We start from the raw sequence: 17,504 nt of genomic DNA, 5'->3' as shown, positions 1-17,504 counted from the left end.
ATTTACATTCAAAGAACTAGACTCACTTAGTTTCGATGGAAACTGCACCCAAAGTGAAATGAAAGTTGAGATGAGCGTGCCGATATTCCAAATCTGAACAGTATATACGTTAAGCTCCATATTTTCCTTTTATAACTCGTACTTTGCTTTTTATCTTTATTTAAACTTTTGATAACAAACTCAAAATTTGTTGTCTAGTGATGATTTAAAAACACTTAATTTTCCTGTTTCTTAGTTGCCTGATGGTCACCTTTATGTTTTCATGGCCTTTTCCAGTGTGTGCTTTCCTTTTAATTGTTCTCATAGTGTGAACCTAGACTTCTAATACTTGAAATGTTCTCTTTGTTCTCCAGTGATCCTCTCCAGTGTGTCCTATTTTTCGGAGTTAACCTTCTAAAATTCAACATTTAACCAACACCTTGTTCAAGGGCTTTTTCGAACAAGCCTCCCCTTAGTTATTTTTAACACATGCTTCAGGACCATCCAGTCTTGTATAGTTGCTGTCATGTATAGTCGTATAGTTTTCTTATGTATATGATTGTTGTTTTGTCCTTTGTGTTCTCAGATACTCTAGTTTCTCTCCCAGCTATTTGTTACACTTCGATGTATGACATATTCATCAGATTATTGAAGTATGTTCTGTTGCTGTAGAATATTTTGATTTTACAAGTAAATCCCTTTGGCATAGAATGACAAGACTGTTGATAGTCTTTCATATCAGTGTTAGGTTCCATTTTCCTTGTTGTTGTGATAAATCAGTAAGACTGAGGCAACTTAGAGAAGGAAGAGTGTATTTGGGCTTATGGTTCCAAGAGGATAAGAAGACACCATGGCAGCCAGAGGTGTAGTGGCTGGAACATGAAGATAAGAATCCTAGCTTTAACTGAATCACGAAACAGATGTGAAGAATTGGGGGATGCCAACTGGAAGTGGAGTGAGCTGTGGTTATCCAGTGACATATTTCTTCAAGCAAGTTTGTACCTACTAAATCTTCTAAACAGTGCTACCAACTGGGAGCCAAGTGTTCAAATACATGAGCCTGTGAAGGAGTTTCTCGCTCAGATCACCTAGATTTTTTATTGTATTGAATATCTTAATTCCTAGGTCACCAAATCAAGTTTTTAAAAACTCTTTGTTGATGAGTATTTATAGTTTGTTTGGATAAGTCACATATGATTAGTTCTACTACAGGTACAGTTGTATCATATAACCCACAGCAGTTTCCTTTCTTGAAGGTTCCTAAAAGAAGGGTTGCATATTAGATTAGATGTAGTTGCAGTAGTTAACAGTTTGCTCTACAGATCTGGGGAAAGACAGGTACTCATGGAAAATACTGGTTTTAGTTATCTCATTAACTTTTGTGTGATACTCAGTCTTCAGTGTGTATCCCATTTAATTCTCACATCGAGAATTAAGTTATGTGTGTGTACTGTGTGCTATATTACATTCTACATACACAGGGGTGTGTGTGTGTGTGTGTGTGTGTGTGTCATGACAGATGTGTGGAGGTCAGAGGACAACTTGTGGGGAGTTAGTTCTCTGTCTACACATGGGTTTCAGGGATTGAATTTTGGTTGTCAACCTTGGCAGCAAATGTTTTTATCTGCTGAGCCATCTCTCTGATCCTTGTAAATTTTTAAAAAATATTTAAATTCTAATTTAAGAATTAGAATACATCTGGTTTTAACTTTTTTCTTTCTTTTTTCTATTTTTACTTTTAGGTGGAAGATGAAACTGTTTTACATAACATTCCTTATATGGGGGATGAAGTTCTGGATCAGGATGGCACTTTCATTGAAGAATTAATAAAAAATTATGATGGAAAAGTGCATGGAGACAGAGGTGAGCTATATGTATATTCTCTTTAGTGGAGAGGGCTTCTTTAGGGTTTTCTTATTGCCATGACTGTGGCAGCACTTAAAAAGGAAGCATTTCATCAGGGATGGCTAACTGTTGAGAGGTTTAGTCCATTATCATCATGGAAGGAAGCATGGTGGTGCTAGGCAAGTATGGTGCTAAAGAAGGAGCCTAGAGTTCTACATCTGGATGGCAGGCAGCAGGAAGGGAGAGTTACTTAATGCAATACTAATTTTCTAGGGTGCCTCCTTTTACCCTTTAATAGCTATTGAAGGTTTCTGCCCCATTTTTGTTCATTATAGTTCCCAAGTAATTGACACAGAAACAGTCTAAATTTATTGATAGGCTGTAAACCTAGACTAGGCAGATTCTGAGCTCTTTTAATTTATATCCAAATGATAGGCCCTGTGTACTTTCTGTTCACATCTTACCCAACTTGCTCTGTTCCGTGTGTGTCCTCAGGACCAGCTTCTCTTGGCCACATGTTCATTGTCCACCTAGCCTCTTGGAGACTTCTTCACCTTTCCCTTCTTCCTCATGCTCTCCTGAAATCCTCCTTGATTATAAGTCTTGCCTTCTTCTCTTCTCTGCCTAGTCATAAACCTCAGCCATTTATTGATCAATCAGAGATTATTGGGGGAACATTCTTTGCAGTACTTACGTTGATACGGTATCCCAAGATCAGGTTGCAGTCTGGACCAGGGCATAGAACTCAGGTTCTGAATTCAGAGCTCACAAGACTAACCCCAACAGACACTGGGCCTGGCTTTAGCACCTAAGACCTCAAAGCCTGCCCCCAGTGACACACTTCCTCTAGCAAGGCTGCACCTATTCCAACAGTGCCATACTTCCTACTAGTGCCACTGCCTGTGGGCCTATGGATACCATTTTCATTCAGACTACCATAGAAGGGTTTGTTAAAGACTTGAAGTTTCTTAAGCATAGAGTTCATAAAAAACAAAACAAAACAAAACAAAAATATTTTTAATAATAAAATTAACTTTTGCACTTTACTATAAAGAGCTAGTCTGAGCTCACAGGCATAAATTTTGAGTGCTTCTTTAGTTTTTCCAATTGAGGATATTATTTGCCACTTGGTAATCATCAGTAACTGGTTATAAACTCTAGCAGCAACAACACGTAGATTTTATGGGAATAGAGTGTGTGTTTTGGTAAGCTTTCAATAGTAAAACTAAGTTTAAAGTTCTGTTTATGGGACATGTGCTTCAGAAAGCCTCCCTGTTCAACAATGCCCTTCCTCAGGGCAGCCAGAGCCTGTGAAATTAAGTTATCAGAATCTTGGATTCAGGTTTCTGTGTACAGGAGGCTCTTTTGATATCTGAGCAAAGGGAGCTGTGGTCATATTATAGTGGAAAACAGGTTTGAAGTGGTCAGTCAGTGACACAGATTGGGAGGAGGTTAAAGCCACAGGTCCTCAATGATTAAGGGAGTAATGTGCCCTGGACCAGCTGGAGAGGGGTGATTTCTGAGAAAGCAACGGATACTGAAGGAAAATGCTGTTTTCTTTGCTGGCTGTGAAATTGATTTTGACTGTCCTTACCTGCCCCTCCGGTTACAGTGCTGATAGGCCTTCGCTATTCTTCCAGATTAGAAAATGCATACAAAAAAAAAAAAAAAAAGAAAGAAAGAAAGAGAAAGAAAGAGAGAAAGAAAAGAAAAAGAAAATGCATACAAAGACTTTTGTCATTATCCTTTTCCCTGTTTCTGACATTTGGATTTTAGAATGTGGATTTATAAATGATGAAATTTTTGTGGAGTTGGTAAATGCTCTTGGTCAATATAATGATGATGACGATGATGATGATGGAGACGATCCTGATGAAAGAGAAGAAAAACAGAAAGATCTAGACGATAGTCGAGATGGTATGTTTAATACTAGTTTTTTGTTTGAGCCTTATATAATTCTTCTTTTAAAATAAAAGTACCAGGCTGGTAAGATCAGGTCGGTAAAGGTGCTTGGTGAATCGAGATTCCTGGAACCCACTCTGTGGAAGAGAAGAACTGACTCTCCTAAGTTGCCCCTGATCTTCACACCAGTACACTGTGGCAGACATACAACCATATGATATATGTAAATAAATGTAAAAACCACCCATTTTGGGGTAGAATGTAACTCTCCCCTTTTTGTTAAGTGTTCTATCTTAGCAGTATGATCAAATGTATTCTCTGCAGCATTTCATTCTCTATAGAGCTTCTTCGTTTCCTGTGCCTAGCAAAAGGACATGTGTTTTTGGACTTTGCTGATCAGTTATCATAATTATCTTTATAATAATAATAATGATTTATGGCATATTAACAGCTTTATTATATATTAGAAATGGCTTTAGAGAAGCTGAAGACTATGGGACTTAGTTAAGATTGCAATATTGGGAAAAAGTTGAATCTGAGCCCCAAATTGATAACATAAGTCTGACTCGAGAATTGTGCTATTGCCTCTACACTTGTTAAGTGTTCCTAGAAAACAGTCTACCCCAAAGTAGAGCCCATAATTCTGTCTTCTACTTAGCAAGCTTACTATCAAGCAGAATTAGGAGAAAATTGCAATTTCAAAAGACATGTATTCTTTATAACAGAAACACACCGGAGTCAGTAAGTGATTGCTAAGTTCTTCCATGTGATGGACAGTTCTGAAGGTGGATTAATGATCAGCTCTGACAGAAAACTATTAGTGTCAAATAATCAAAATTTGGGGGAATCTGTCTTCTTGTACTCTTAGCATCTTGACAAGCTTTTCCATAAGAAATAACTGATAGAGGGTTTGGTGATGCCTGTAATCTCAGCACCTGTAATCTGAGCGAAGGCAGGAGAGTCTGAAGTTCAAGGTTATCCCTGGCTTTGTAATGAGTTTTATGCTATCTTGGGCTAAACTAGGCAAACCTGTCTTACAAAATAGGACAAAACCCCCAAGCCAGTGATAGTGAGTCATCCTTGTCATTCTCGAACTTGGGAGTCAGAGACAATAGAATAGAAAAGTTGGCTATCGAGGTGAATCAGTGGGTAAGAGTGCTTGCTGAGCAAGTCTTTTTCTTTCTTTAAGAATTATTTATTTATTTTATGTATGTGAGTACACTGTAGCAGTCTTCAAACACATCAAAAGAGGGCATCAGTTCCCATTACAGATGGTTGTGAGCCACCATGTGGTTGCTGGGAGTTGAACTCGGGACCTCTAGAAAAGCAGTCAGTGCTTTTAATCTCTGAGCCATCTCTCCAGCCCCCAAGCAAGTCTTGATGACCTGATTTGAATTTCTTAATTTCACCATAGGAGAGCACTGACCCACAAAAGTTCTTCCCTGACCCTCACATGTGCACAATGGTGTGCACACCCATGTGTCTTCATTCAGGGAGGTGCACATAAGCATACATACATGCACACCTTAAAAAATAATAAAGTAATTATTAAAGCTTCGAAGTCAACCTGGTCTACTTAGTTGCAGGCCAACTAAGGAAGGCTACACAGTAAGAGATCTTGTCTTACTCCCTCCTCTCCAACCTCCACAAAAGTGAACCAAAGTTGACAAGTTGTTAGAACATCAGCTTTGTTGAGACACAGTGATAGAGAGAAAATGAAGCTGAAACTTGTTTCTTCCATCTCCCCCTATCACAATTCACTGTTTAGATAAAGAAACTTGCCCACCTCGGAAATTTCCTGCTGATAAAATATTTGAAGCCATTTCCTCAATGTTTCCAGATAAGGGCACAGCAGAAGAACTGAAAGAAAAGTGAGTAGGAATTTTTCTTTTTTTTTAATTTGGGGCAGTTGTGCATGTTATCATCTCTTGATTTATTATTTCAAGCATTCTCTCTCTCTGTCTCTCACACACATACACACACACACACACATACTTTACTGTGTATTAGAAAATTTTTAGTTCATATTGAGTACATATATGAGTATTCATGCATATTCTATGCCTATGTACAGTTTATACTAATATATTGAGGAAACCTTTTCTGGACGCTGGTAGAGATTTATAGTTAATCCAAACTAATGTAATAACCTCTTCTGCTACATACCTCAGTTGTATTAATGAGCTTGATTCTTATTTCCCATGCATAATACACGATTGGTTCTTAATGCAAGTAAAGATTACTGTAGGTTAGATTTTTTTTGTGGTTGACTTTTAGATAATATAAACTTAAAAAAAAAAATCAAACCCATGAAAACCTTTTAGAAACTCACTGTGCAAAAAAGTGATGTTTGTTTGTTTGTCTGGTGTCAGGTATAAAGAACTCACGGAGCAGCAGCTCCCCGGTGCTCTACCTCCTGAATGTACCCCAAACATCGATGGACCAAATGCCAAATCTGTTCAGAGGGAGCAAAGTTTACATTCATTTCATACGCTCTTTTGTCGACGATGTTTTAAGTATGACTGCTTCCTACATCGTAAGTGCAATTATTGTACGTTTTCATTTTCTATCTTTGTTGTTGAAATATGTAGTAAAGCAACTTGATGTCAGTTGTCACAACCAAAATATACCGACCAGTCTTATAGTGAAGGCTGAGAAATATGTCACACCCCGTACTGTGACTGTTTTCTTCTTTGAGGATTCCTCTGACATCTTTTGTACTCATTTCATTCCATTCACTGCTTCCCAGTAACTTGAAGTGAAGGTCTTCACACTTGACAAGGCTGTTTTATAATGAATGATTGTAGTGAGGCAGTTCTCAGCTCAGAGCAATATTACTGCCATTTATGAACAAATTTTGTTAAATTAACGAATTGGTAAAAAGGCATTTATACAATTTATTGCCTAGTGTTAAAAATATTTTGTTTCTTTTTGATCCTCTGAATAATTGTTTCATAAGTACATCATATTTCAATACAAGCAAAACAAAATATTCTTAATATCAGTTTAGAAACTAATTTTTCCTTTGACATTCCTAGGAAATGAGTTTTCTTAGTAAAATTTCCAGGTGACTGGAATTTGTTTTGTGATTTTTGAAATAGGGTCTCACACTCAGTATGTAGCTGAGGCTAGTCTTGTTCTGTTGATTTTCATAATCCTTTTGATTCTCTTGCTTCAGCCTCCTGAGTGCTAGAATTACAGGAGCATACCGTCATATCCCACTAAAATTGGAATTCTCTCCCAGGGTGATCTGTGGGTTTGTTTTTTTTCTGTAGTATTAGAGATTGTACCCAGTGCCTTTTCCCTGCTGGGCAAACACTAGATTATAGTTACAGCCCCATCCCTGCACACTCTCCCATTAAGACATGTCCCACATACTCCCAGTAAGCCACATCCCCATTCCTAAAATTTGCAGTGAATAAAAAGCATCAATTATTCCCCTTACCCCCACACTCCCCCCAGGGTTTCTTTCTATAATAACCCTGGCTGTCCTGAGACAAGCTCTGTAGACCAACTGGCCTCAAACTCACAGAAATCCTCCTGCCTCTGCCTCCAGAGTGCTGGGATTAAATGCATGTGCCACAAACACCCAGCAGCATGTGATACAGATTTCCCATTTAGGCCTAAACATTCTTCAGTTGACCAGTTGTGGGTCTTTATGTTAACCATCATGTACTGCAAATGGAAGCTTCTTTTGTAACAGTTAAGAAATGCATTAACTCGGGGCTGGGGATTTAGCTCAGTGGTAGAGCGCTTACCTAGGAAGCGCAAGGCCCTGGGTTCGGTCCCCAGCTCCGAAAAAAAGAACCAAAAAAAAAAAAAAAAAAAAAAAAGAAATGCATTAACTCATGTGTATAATGGTGTTGTTAGCAGTTGGTTTAATACTATCTCCATTTGGCAGACAAATAGTATTAGGCTCTCTCCTTCCCTAGGGTCCATGACTTGTCTAGCCACAAATTCTTGGCCCAACAGAGATAGGAATAGGTATCATCTTGTGGAGTGGGACTTAAATCCAATCAGAAAAGTAGTTGCCTACTCTCATGTTGTTCATGACACTACTGCAGCATGCAGGTCTTACCAGGCCAGTTTTTATTGCATCTTGCAGCATTCACAGCTAGGAAGACTAGTGATTATTTTTCTCCTTCATCAGTGTGCATAGCACCTTCCAACACTATGAATGCTAGCTGGTAGGGATGAAATATCCACTTCAGTGCCAGCTTGATACCTTCATGTTCTATGACTCAAGTATGTGATGTTTTTAGCAATACGGTCTTAAGCAATGGCCTATAATATTTGGGGGCCTATGGGACCTCACTGGTCAACAACTCCAAAAGAGGTAACCTGTTCCTAGCACTTGGCTTTTGATATGTTAGCCTGTGGGTTTACTAGAGTTATTATTGCCACACTGTAGAGTAACTCTATATAAACTCTAGATGACCTTTGGTGGGGGACTGGGGTGGGGGCTTGTACGGTAATAGATAGGTTTTCATATGACTTCTGAAATTTTCTATTTGTTATTCAACATTCCATGCTTTATTTGTTGAGACAAGATCTTACAGTGAATCTGAAGCTCAGCTTTTTGTGTAGGTCGATGGGGCAGCAAGCCTCTGGGAACCTCCCATCTCTGCTTCCCTAGTGCTGGTTCATGGATACATCCTGCCACACTCTGCTTTAGAGAGCTGTGAGGATCAGAGTTCAGGTCCTCCTGCCTATGTGAGCACTTTTCCTACTGAAGTAATTCCCCAGCACTGAGATTAGTTCTCTTGAAATGAATTTTTAAAGTTTGTTCAATAAAAGGTCCCTAAGTATAGTTAGATTTTTAAAAAAAAATTAAACGTATCACTTGTCTTTCCTCACTTTTAAGACTATAAGGTCCCCCTCCCATACACACTTTTTAAGCTTTAATTTTTGTTTATTTATTTTGGAGATTGAAGGATATGCTTGCTGTGGGGCTCTTGTGGGAGTCAGGACAAGTTATTGAACTCAGGTTGACAAGCTTGGTGGCCTTACTGGTCCACTGAGCCATCCACTCACCTACTTCTCTGTTCTAAAAAGCACATATACTTGTGTATCTTTTTGTTTAGAACTTACTCTGATATGAATATGTATCTAACTTTTATTTCATTTTCAAAATTATCTAAATGTATCGTTTATGGAAAAGTTCAAATCATTGCCTGCTTTGAGTTATAGTACGTCTTTCATTGCTTATGTGTATTTATTTATTCACTGACCCAGCGCCCCAGCCCCTGGGTCTGTTTCTTAGTTTTAGGTATCTTTTCTCTGTCCATGAGCTTTTATTCACAACATTGGTTGAATGATTGACTTTGTATGTGAGCATACCTGTTGGCACATGTGTGCCATGGTATGAATGTAGAAGTCAACTTGTTGAAGTTGGATCTCTTTGTTCACCATATAGATTTTAGGGATTGAGTTTTAGGTCATCAGACTTGATGATAAGTACCCTTACCTGATGAGCCATCTTTCTGGTCCCTTTAAGAGTATTTTAAGAATAATTTTCTTTGACAAAATTCAAAATATACCAGAATATGTGGAGTTACTATCTATATATAATCTTAGCATTATTTCTGCTGAGACAAGCCTAGGCTTACATAATAAAACTTTGTATGCAAAAACTGCTGGGTATGTTGGCTCACACATTGAATCCGAGCACTGGGGAGCAGAGGCAGTTGAAGGCCAGCTGGTGTATAGAGTGAGTTTCAGGACAGCCAGGCTACCCAGAGAATTCCTGTCTCAACAAGCAAACAAGTAAAACAATAACAACAAACCCTAAACCAAAACAACAAAAAACCCCGCCATCATTAAAGAAAGGGTGAGGGGACACTTTTGCCGAGGCAGGCCTGGATTGGATCTCTAGTGCTGGAAGGGAGAAGAAAAAGAGTTGGAGCCTTTATGAAAACGGCGTTTGTAAAGAAGAGCACCACATCATTTTGTGAATATCACTTATTTTTAGCCAAATTCAGGTCATTTTTCCTATCGTGTAACTTTGAATAGTTAGTTTTCAGCTTTGGCCTTTTCCATTATATGAGGAACCAACTGGTCAACATACCCTAGAATTGAGTTCTAGGTGTTGGAGCTTCTTTTCTCCAGAGATTTTATAAGTAGAACCATTTTCTAGTTCATGCTTAATAAATTGACCCTTCATCTAGAAATCAATTATGTTAGAGCTGGGTGTAGTGATCCATATACATAATTGTAGTACTCAGGAGACAAGGCTATAGGATTGCTATGAGTTCAAAGCCAGCCTGGGAAAGATCCCACCCCTGCCCTCAAAGTAAGAAAAAAAAAACTATACAGACAAATTGTATATGCCAGAATATTTTTTGTAAAATTAGGATTCTACATTATTTTTTTTACTTGTTGGAGATACTAAAGATTCAAGTAAATGTTTATAGCCATACTTTATGCCCATCAATCATTCTTATAAAGGGAAAAATCAGAACTATGAATCATTCCAGAGTTTATGATGTTTTCACCTTTCTTGGAGGTTGGAGGAAGAGTGAAGGATAACCTGTGATAGATGGAGGGAAGTTGTATAAAGTAAGCTGCGTAACGATACTGGATTTTCCAGTGGACCTGGGGAAGTGAAGAAGTAATCCTTTTATACCCATATTCAGATACTTTGTGCTTATTTTACAGCCTTTCATGCAACACCCAACACATATAAGAGGAAGAACACAGAAACAGCTCTGGACAACAAGCCTTGTGGACCACAGTGTTATCAGCATCTGGTGAGACTCAGTGCTTTGTTCCTCTGGAGGGCTCTTCAGAACTTTGGTGGAGGTGGTAAAGCCAGCACTAAGGCTGTCTGGACCCAGACTTACATTGGCCATATGACAGGCAGTGTTCTTACCCTCCTTTCTTTCATAGCTCTGTCCTGCACAGTATAGTCTATTAATCTGGTATTACTCTCTGTTTATCTGTGTTATTTCTTCAGCAACATTTCACGGTTCTTAGGATCAAAGACTCTCCACAAAGTTTATGAGAGTATGAGGTATAGATAGCCCACTTAGCCACCAGAAACTCAGTAATCTTGTGCAGATGTTCCTGAGTCTTTCTCATGGACATATCCCTTCTGTGAATGTTTAGGCCACTTACAGTTTAAGATGTACCATAGATCCCAAACAGGTTTTCTTTTTTTTTAAGTGATGGAGATTAGGCGTAAGGGATTAGGAAAATATGAGGCAGGAAAGTTGTTTTTTTACGGGTACTATCTTATTTTTTACCATTTCCCCTCTTTGAACCAAGCCACTCCTACCTAGGAACTAAGTGGGTATATATTGCCTGTTGGATTTTGGACAGAAGATTCAATGAATGGCACCTACAGAAGGTATCCTATTTTTAAGCAATTTGGTTTTTGTAGAGTGAAGTATAAAACTGTTGGCTCCTTTCAAACTTTGCTCTTCTATTTCCACTAAAAAAATAAAAATAAAGGAATTCCTGAGCACTGTTTTATATTCTTTATAAGGCAGAACTTCATTGGCTCATCTAAAATGTTTCTGTGGTCTCTTACAAACCATGCTCTAACCATTGTTTTATACTTTCTGAGATTGGATTGTGGTACTTCAGAATGCAAATGTAACCCTAATCTTGTACCTAAAAGTTCTTTCATATCTTCCTGTGGCTTTGCATCCTTCACAGGAAAAAATATTGAATGTTTTAATAGTAAGACCAGAAGTGACTAAGTTATGCATGTATATGTTTTGTGTCCTTGTATTCTTTAAATAGTACCTTTAAAGAGGTATGTATTCTTTTAAGGCTTGAGTAGGAAGTCTGATTTAACACACTTCAGTATGTCTTTTGATAGAAATTCTCTTTTAAATGTACTGTATGTATATGTAGAGAAAAATACCTTTATTTTTCAAAATTTATTTTCATTTACTGTTTTATTTTCACATGTTTTACAAATTCACCATGTAGAACTGTCTTGCCTAATTTTGCATCATTTGAACAAAAATATTGAACCTGTTTATATTTCTGAAATCTTGAAACTATCAAAAGCAGATGAAAAGTAGTTGGGCGTGTTGATATCCAAATGACTGTGATAATGGACACTGTGTAAAGTCTCGATCAACGTGTGTTATGCAATGTCGTCTTACTCTGTTCCACCAGAATAAGATTTAGAACTTTACTCTGATGCCTCCATTTTTCATTTTGCAGGAGGGAGCTAAGGAGTTTGCTGCTGCCCTTACTGCTGAGCGGATAAAGACACCACCTAAACGTCCAGGGGGCCGCAGAAGAGGAAGACTTCCGAATAACAGTAGCAGACCCAGCACCCCCACCATCAGTGTGCTGGAGTCAAAGGATACAGACAGTGACAGAGAAGCAGGGACTGAAACCGGGGGAGAGAACAACGATAAAGAAGAAGAAGAGAAAAAAGATGAGACTTCCAGTTCCTCTGGTAAGACACATCTGACAACTGGGTTGTCACTGGGTTACCATTGTTTAACTTTCTGAGAATTAAGATTATCTAATGCGTATAGGTACAGAAAGCTGGAGTTACAGGCAGGTGTGAGCTACCTGACATGGGTGCTGGCAACCAAGCTCAGATCCTCTGCATGAGCAGTGTGCTCCGAGTCTTCTCTCAGGGCCCTTACCTCTCTCCCCTTTTGTGGCTAATACGGAGAGTTCTCTCAGTAAGGCATAGCCGGATTGTTTGTGCTGTCTCCCAAGTGCACCACCTGTCGTTCTTGTCTGTGGGGGTTGCTGGAAGGTCTGATGCAATTGTTCTTGCTGTTGGTACCATTTTCTCCTGTTCTATATTTCTTTGATGGAGCTTGATTGAACAGATAGTTCTGTAGTTTCAGTTAGAAAGAAAACAAGTACTATTGCTGCTGAGTTTCTATTTTATTGGTTGAATTTTAGTTCTTTCAACTCTAAACAATACCATAAATGATAATGGACTCTGTGTGTATTTAATAAGTCTTGTGTTAAAGGGAGCAGAACTTCTGGGTTCTTCGGCAAGTGTGATAGGATCTGTGTGATGTTGTTTCTAGCCTTACTAATTCTAAAATACAATTAAGTGCCTTCTGCTTTTCTTTAGCATACCCTGCATTTTACTTGTTCATATTGTTCAGTTATCTTTGTGTCTGTATACACATATATGCCATGGTGTATACATGTGAGTGTCAGAATAATATCCTGTGTAGGGGCCCTTACTGTTTGTCGTGTTTGAGACAAGATCTTTTGGTGGTTTTTCCATTGCATATACTAGGCTAGTTGGCCCGTGAACTTCTGGAGAGTCTCCTGTCTCTGTCTCTCATTTCCTTGTAGGCGCACTGGGAAAACTGCTTGTGCTATGTCTGGTTTTCATGTGGTTAAGAAAACTTGAACTCTGATCCTCATGCTTGCACCACTGAACCATTCCCAGTCCCTTGGACATTTCTTGACTAATGTTAAAATTTGGTTTTCTAGAAGCAAATTCTCGGTGTCAAACACCAATAAAGATGAAGCCAAATATTGAACCTCCTGAGAATGTGGAGTGGAGTGGTGCTGAAGCCTCCATGTTTAGAGTCCTCATTGGTACTTACTACGATAACTTTTGTGCCATTGCTAGGCTAATTGGGACCAAAACATGTAGACAGGTAAGCATATGTACTCAGAGATCTAAACACAGGATAGCATGTGCTCATTGTCCAGACATAGAGTCTTGATTTCATTCTGTTCATCTTCTGAAAAGAATCCATTTCCCTCCCTCCCTTAAGAAAATTAAATCCGTATTCTTCTTTAGCTATGTTTTAGAATTTCCCTAGTTTAGAATTTAATTTGGATGTGATACATGTAAATAGAATTGAAATTTGGCCAGACATTCCCAATGAAATGGAACAATAGTGATTTCTACTGTGCATCTTACCACTACTCCATACACTGGTAGTGTCATGGGAGAGACAAATGTTTCTCCAGTATGCAAAAGCATGGAATGATTCCCTTAAACCACAGTGTCCATATTGCTCTGCCTCTCATGTAGGTGTATGAGTTTAGAGTCAAAGAGTCCAGTATCATAGCACCTGTTCCCACTGAGGATGTGGACACTCCTCCAAGAAAGAAGAAAAGAAAACATCGGTAAGTCTGCTGGGAGCCCTCAGAGAAACAGCGAGGCAGGATCTGCAGGCAGGGCTTTCGTTCTCACTCAAGTACTTATATAAAAGGTTCCAAACAGCTGTCCTAGACATAGAGAAATGTCATTTCTCCCGGGTGGTGGTGGTGGTTAGTTTATAGATAGCCACTTCAGTATAGTTGGCATATCAAGTCATAAAAATTTTGGTTTACCACATTTGGCTGAGAAAAACATTGCAATAAAGCTACAATAAATAGTTCCTTTAGCCATTTGGTATGTTCTAAGATGTGCTTCTGCTGTGCTCCCTGCGCCAGTATGTAGAAGTGTCTTTTAGTCTAGGAGCCTGGATTTTCTTAGTGTGCGCCATTGCATTCTGATATTTAAAGTCTGAATATTACCTCTCACCAAGGCTTATAGTGAGTAACTGCACAGAATGCTTTTGTAAGTGGAAAGCCAGGGAAACCATGACTGGGCCCTCATGCCTCAACCCACTATTTCTTAAAAGGAGAAGTGTAGTTGAGTGGGTAAGGATGCAGTTAGATTATGCTCCAAAAATTTTGTTTAGGTTCACTGAATGTGTTACAATACTTCTTAAATAGTAGAAAACTTAGGCTTTACTAGATGCTTCTGAGTTTGTGGTTGGACAGTTTCTTACCATGCAGTTCAACGGGGTAGTTAGTGATGCTGAAAATTATAGAAAGTATCAGTATCTATAATTCAGACAGGACTAGATCGGTAGGTATGCATGGCAAAGGCCTTTGTAGTCTTTTTTTTTTTTTTTTTTTTTTGGTTCTTTTTTTTCGGAGCTGGGGACCGAACCCAGGGCCTTGCGCTTCCTAGGTAAGCGCTCTACCACTGAGCTAAATCCCCAGCCCGCCTTTGTAGTCTTAACCAGGCAGTGTGGACAAGAACTTTATTGCCAGGCTTCTGGGCATGACAAAGTGACCTGAGTGAGCAGGTTCCTGAGTCACTCTGAACTGACAAGCTAGGGAGTCTAAAACCAGCACTGCTGCGTTAATCGCACAGCCAGGCCCACTAAGACAGGACGCAGATTTGTAGCTAGTCGTACCTCACACAGAACCTTTTTTATTTTTTGCAGGTTGTGGGCTGCACACTGCAGAAAGATCCAACTGAAAAAGGGTCAGCATCCTCCCATCTAACCTCGTTATCAGCCCCAAATGTCTTTTGTCTTCATTTGTTTTAGAATAGAAACTGGATGAAGTTTTGGTCATGCTGATTTAACTGACTTTTACTTAGCAAATTAGTTTAAATGAACTGTGTTTGTTGATCTGCAGTTACTGCTGCTTAGAGAGTAAAGTGAACTGGATGGAGTGAGTCAGTGAGAAGCAGTTCTTTGGAAGTGGGGCTGAAATGTGGCACCAAGTTTTTAAGTACTTGGGGGTGGGAGGTATTTTTTTTCTCTCCACAGGAGTGATGTGTACTTCAGTAAAGGCAGCCAGTCAAGGATGTTCCAGAGGTAGTGGGGAAGAATGTCTTGTTAATTGTGATGATCATTTCCCATCTCCCTGGATTCATTGGCTGCGTGCTGTTATCTTTACTCAGACGGCTCCTCTAACCATGTTTACAACTATCAACCCTGTGACCATCCACGGCAGCCTTGTGACAGTTCGTGCCCTTGTGTGATAGCACAAAATTTTTGTGAAAAGTTTTGTCAATGTAGTTCAGAGTGTAAGTATTTGTTGCTTTGGTGCAATTGCATGAGAACTGAATAGGCTTTGGTCAGCAGCTGAAACTGGTGATTTAAATCAAGACATAAGGACTGGGAGTGCTCTCTCACTGCTTGCCTTAGGAGAGCTGCTTATTCTACAAGTGTTTATACTGAGCCCTGTACTGTGCTAATGTCTAGTCAGCCTCTTGGGCAATGTGACTGTGTGCTCATGCACAAGTTAGGCAGAGTTGTAGAAATGGATTGGATTTTTCTGTTTTTCTCTTTGGTCATTTGAATTATAGTAAAGAGGCATAGACTGTAAGGAGAATCTAGAAGTAACTGCCCATTCCTTTTGTGGGTATCAGAAGTAGTGAGAGTTAAGAGGGTTTTGGTCTTCAGAATGAAGAGAAGTATGTAAGGGCACAGGAGGTTTTCACAATCACTCAAGAAAGCTTTGGTCTGGATACCAAAGAATGGGTTAGAGATATGCTTTATTACAGTGGTTCTCAACCTTCCTAATGCTGTGACCCTTTAGTACAGTTGATGTTGTGGTGACCCCAGCCATAAAATTATTTTTGTTGCTATTTCATAATTTTGCTACTGTTATGAATCATAATGTATATTTGTTTTGGAGAGAGGTTTGCCAAAGGGGTCAAACCGACAGGTTGAGAACCGCAGGTTTACTGGAATGGTCTAGGGTTATGGATACTGTTCAGTCTAAGACCTCCCTTTACCTGTTTAATTAACTGTAGGACCTTACATTCATATGCTATTTAACAGATAGGAAATGGACAACAAGAACCAGCAGTAGTGTGTCTCAGTCCTATCAGCTTCATGTTTGTGGTTGCCTATTTCCTCATCCTTACCATGGAACAGTAAGGGAAAGACTGTAAGGGTTTAAATGAGTGACTCATGTGCTCAGCAAGACATTGACTGCCTTCCTGGAAAGGATTGTGGATGGTGATGACTGTTGGATATGGTGGTGATGATGATAAAATTTATCCCTAAAGGTCAAAACCGCTTTCCTGGATGCCGGTGCAAAGCACAATGCAACACCAAGCAGTGTCCGTGCTACCTGGCTGTCCGAGAGTGTGATCCTGACCTCTGTCTCACTTGTGGAGCTGCTGACCACTGGGACAGTAAAAATGTGTCCTGCAAGAACTGTAGCATTCAGCGGGGCTCTAAAAAGGTAAATACAAAGAGTTAATGTGGACACTTTGTTATTAGTTTTGGTGTCTTGTGTAAATTCTGCTTTTTCAAACTTACTGAAAATGAACTTGAATCCTCCTGCCTCTACCTCCTGAGTGCTGGATTACAGGTATATGCTACCATGCCTGATTTTATGTGGTGCTGTGGATTAAACACAGGGCTTTGTGCATGTTAGGTAAGCACACCACCAGCAACTAGACTTCATCTCCATCCTCCAGAAGATGGCTGTTTACTGATAGTCTCAGAGATTCTATCTGGGAACAAAAAATAAAAGTGGGCCTTAAAGGTGCGGCTGATGAAGGCACAGTGGTCAGGTGTTGTGTGGATATCACAGGAGTGTGTCTCAGCTTTAAGATCTGATAATTACTATTCTTAAAGACTTATTTTTGACTGGACTCAGACTTATAAGTAAAAGTTCTTAGTGAAGATAGTCTACCTCTTTTGGCATTCTGCTCCTGGCATTTTTCTTTGGCTTCCTTTATTCTCTGGCCATGTTCATGTTCTGCAGACTTCTCTTTGTTTTTCTTAGTGTGCTATTTCGTCAAAGCTGTATATTGATGTTGGTTCTGCACGGCATGTGGAGTAACAACATTCCCACCACTGATTCAGACCATATAATCCTTCCACTGTACACACAGAGCATCAATAGCTACTTCTGCAGTTATGAACTTCTCCTGGAATTATAGTGTGTGTTCATCTTCTCCTCCAGCGAGTTTCTGACAGCTGGTGGCGGAGAGCAGAGAGTCAGCTTCATCGTGACACTGACCACCACCCAGGAGGCACTACATAAAGAGCTAATGCAATCCTCAATTTTCTATAAAATAA

The 17,504-nt window shown here is 39.3% G+C and overlaps 1 protein-coding gene across 33 annotated transcripts in view; it reads left to right on the top strand.

The window, feature by feature from the left end:
- Ezh2 (enhancer of zeste 2 polycomb repressive complex 2 subunit) overlaps nt 1-17,504 on the top strand; it is a 62,877-nt gene that overhangs the window by 38,433 nt on the left and 6,940 nt on the right. For 7 of the 33 annotated variants that reach the window (XM_087657336.1, XM_087657331.1, XM_087657337.1 and 4 more), the window contains 10 exons: nt 1,722-1,842; nt 3,601-3,741; nt 5,495-5,597; nt 6,099-6,262; nt 10,384-10,475; nt 11,905-12,145; nt 13,159-13,328; nt 13,712-13,806; nt 14,901-14,941; nt 16,481-16,659. In XM_087657336.1, coding sequence (XP_087513462.1) covers nt 1,722-1,842; nt 3,601-3,741; nt 5,495-5,597; nt 6,099-6,262; nt 10,384-10,475; nt 11,905-12,145; nt 13,159-13,328; nt 13,712-13,806; nt 14,901-14,941; nt 16,481-16,659 — 1,347 coding nt within the window. Of the gene's footprint in view, nt 1-1,721; nt 1,843-3,600; nt 3,742-5,494; nt 5,598-6,098; nt 6,278-10,383; nt 10,476-10,992; nt 11,075-11,904; nt 12,146-13,158; nt 13,329-13,711; nt 13,807-14,900; nt 14,942-15,364; nt 15,491-16,480; nt 16,660-17,504 lie in introns of all 33 variants that reach the window. The other 26 variants (NM_001134979.2, NM_001440279.1, XM_087657327.1 and 23 more) reach the window with 7 other exon arrangements.

This window comes from Rattus norvegicus, chromosome 4 (genome assembly GCF_021556685.1).
Source record: "Rattus norvegicus strain SHRSP/BbbUtx chromosome 4, alternate assembly SHRSP_T2T, whole genome shotgun sequence".
Classification (NCBI taxonomy): domain Eukaryota; kingdom Metazoa; phylum Chordata; class Mammalia; order Rodentia; family Muridae; genus Rattus; species Rattus norvegicus.
The sequence above is the reverse complement of the archived record's forward strand: the minus strand, read 5'-3'. Positions and strand labels throughout refer to the sequence as shown.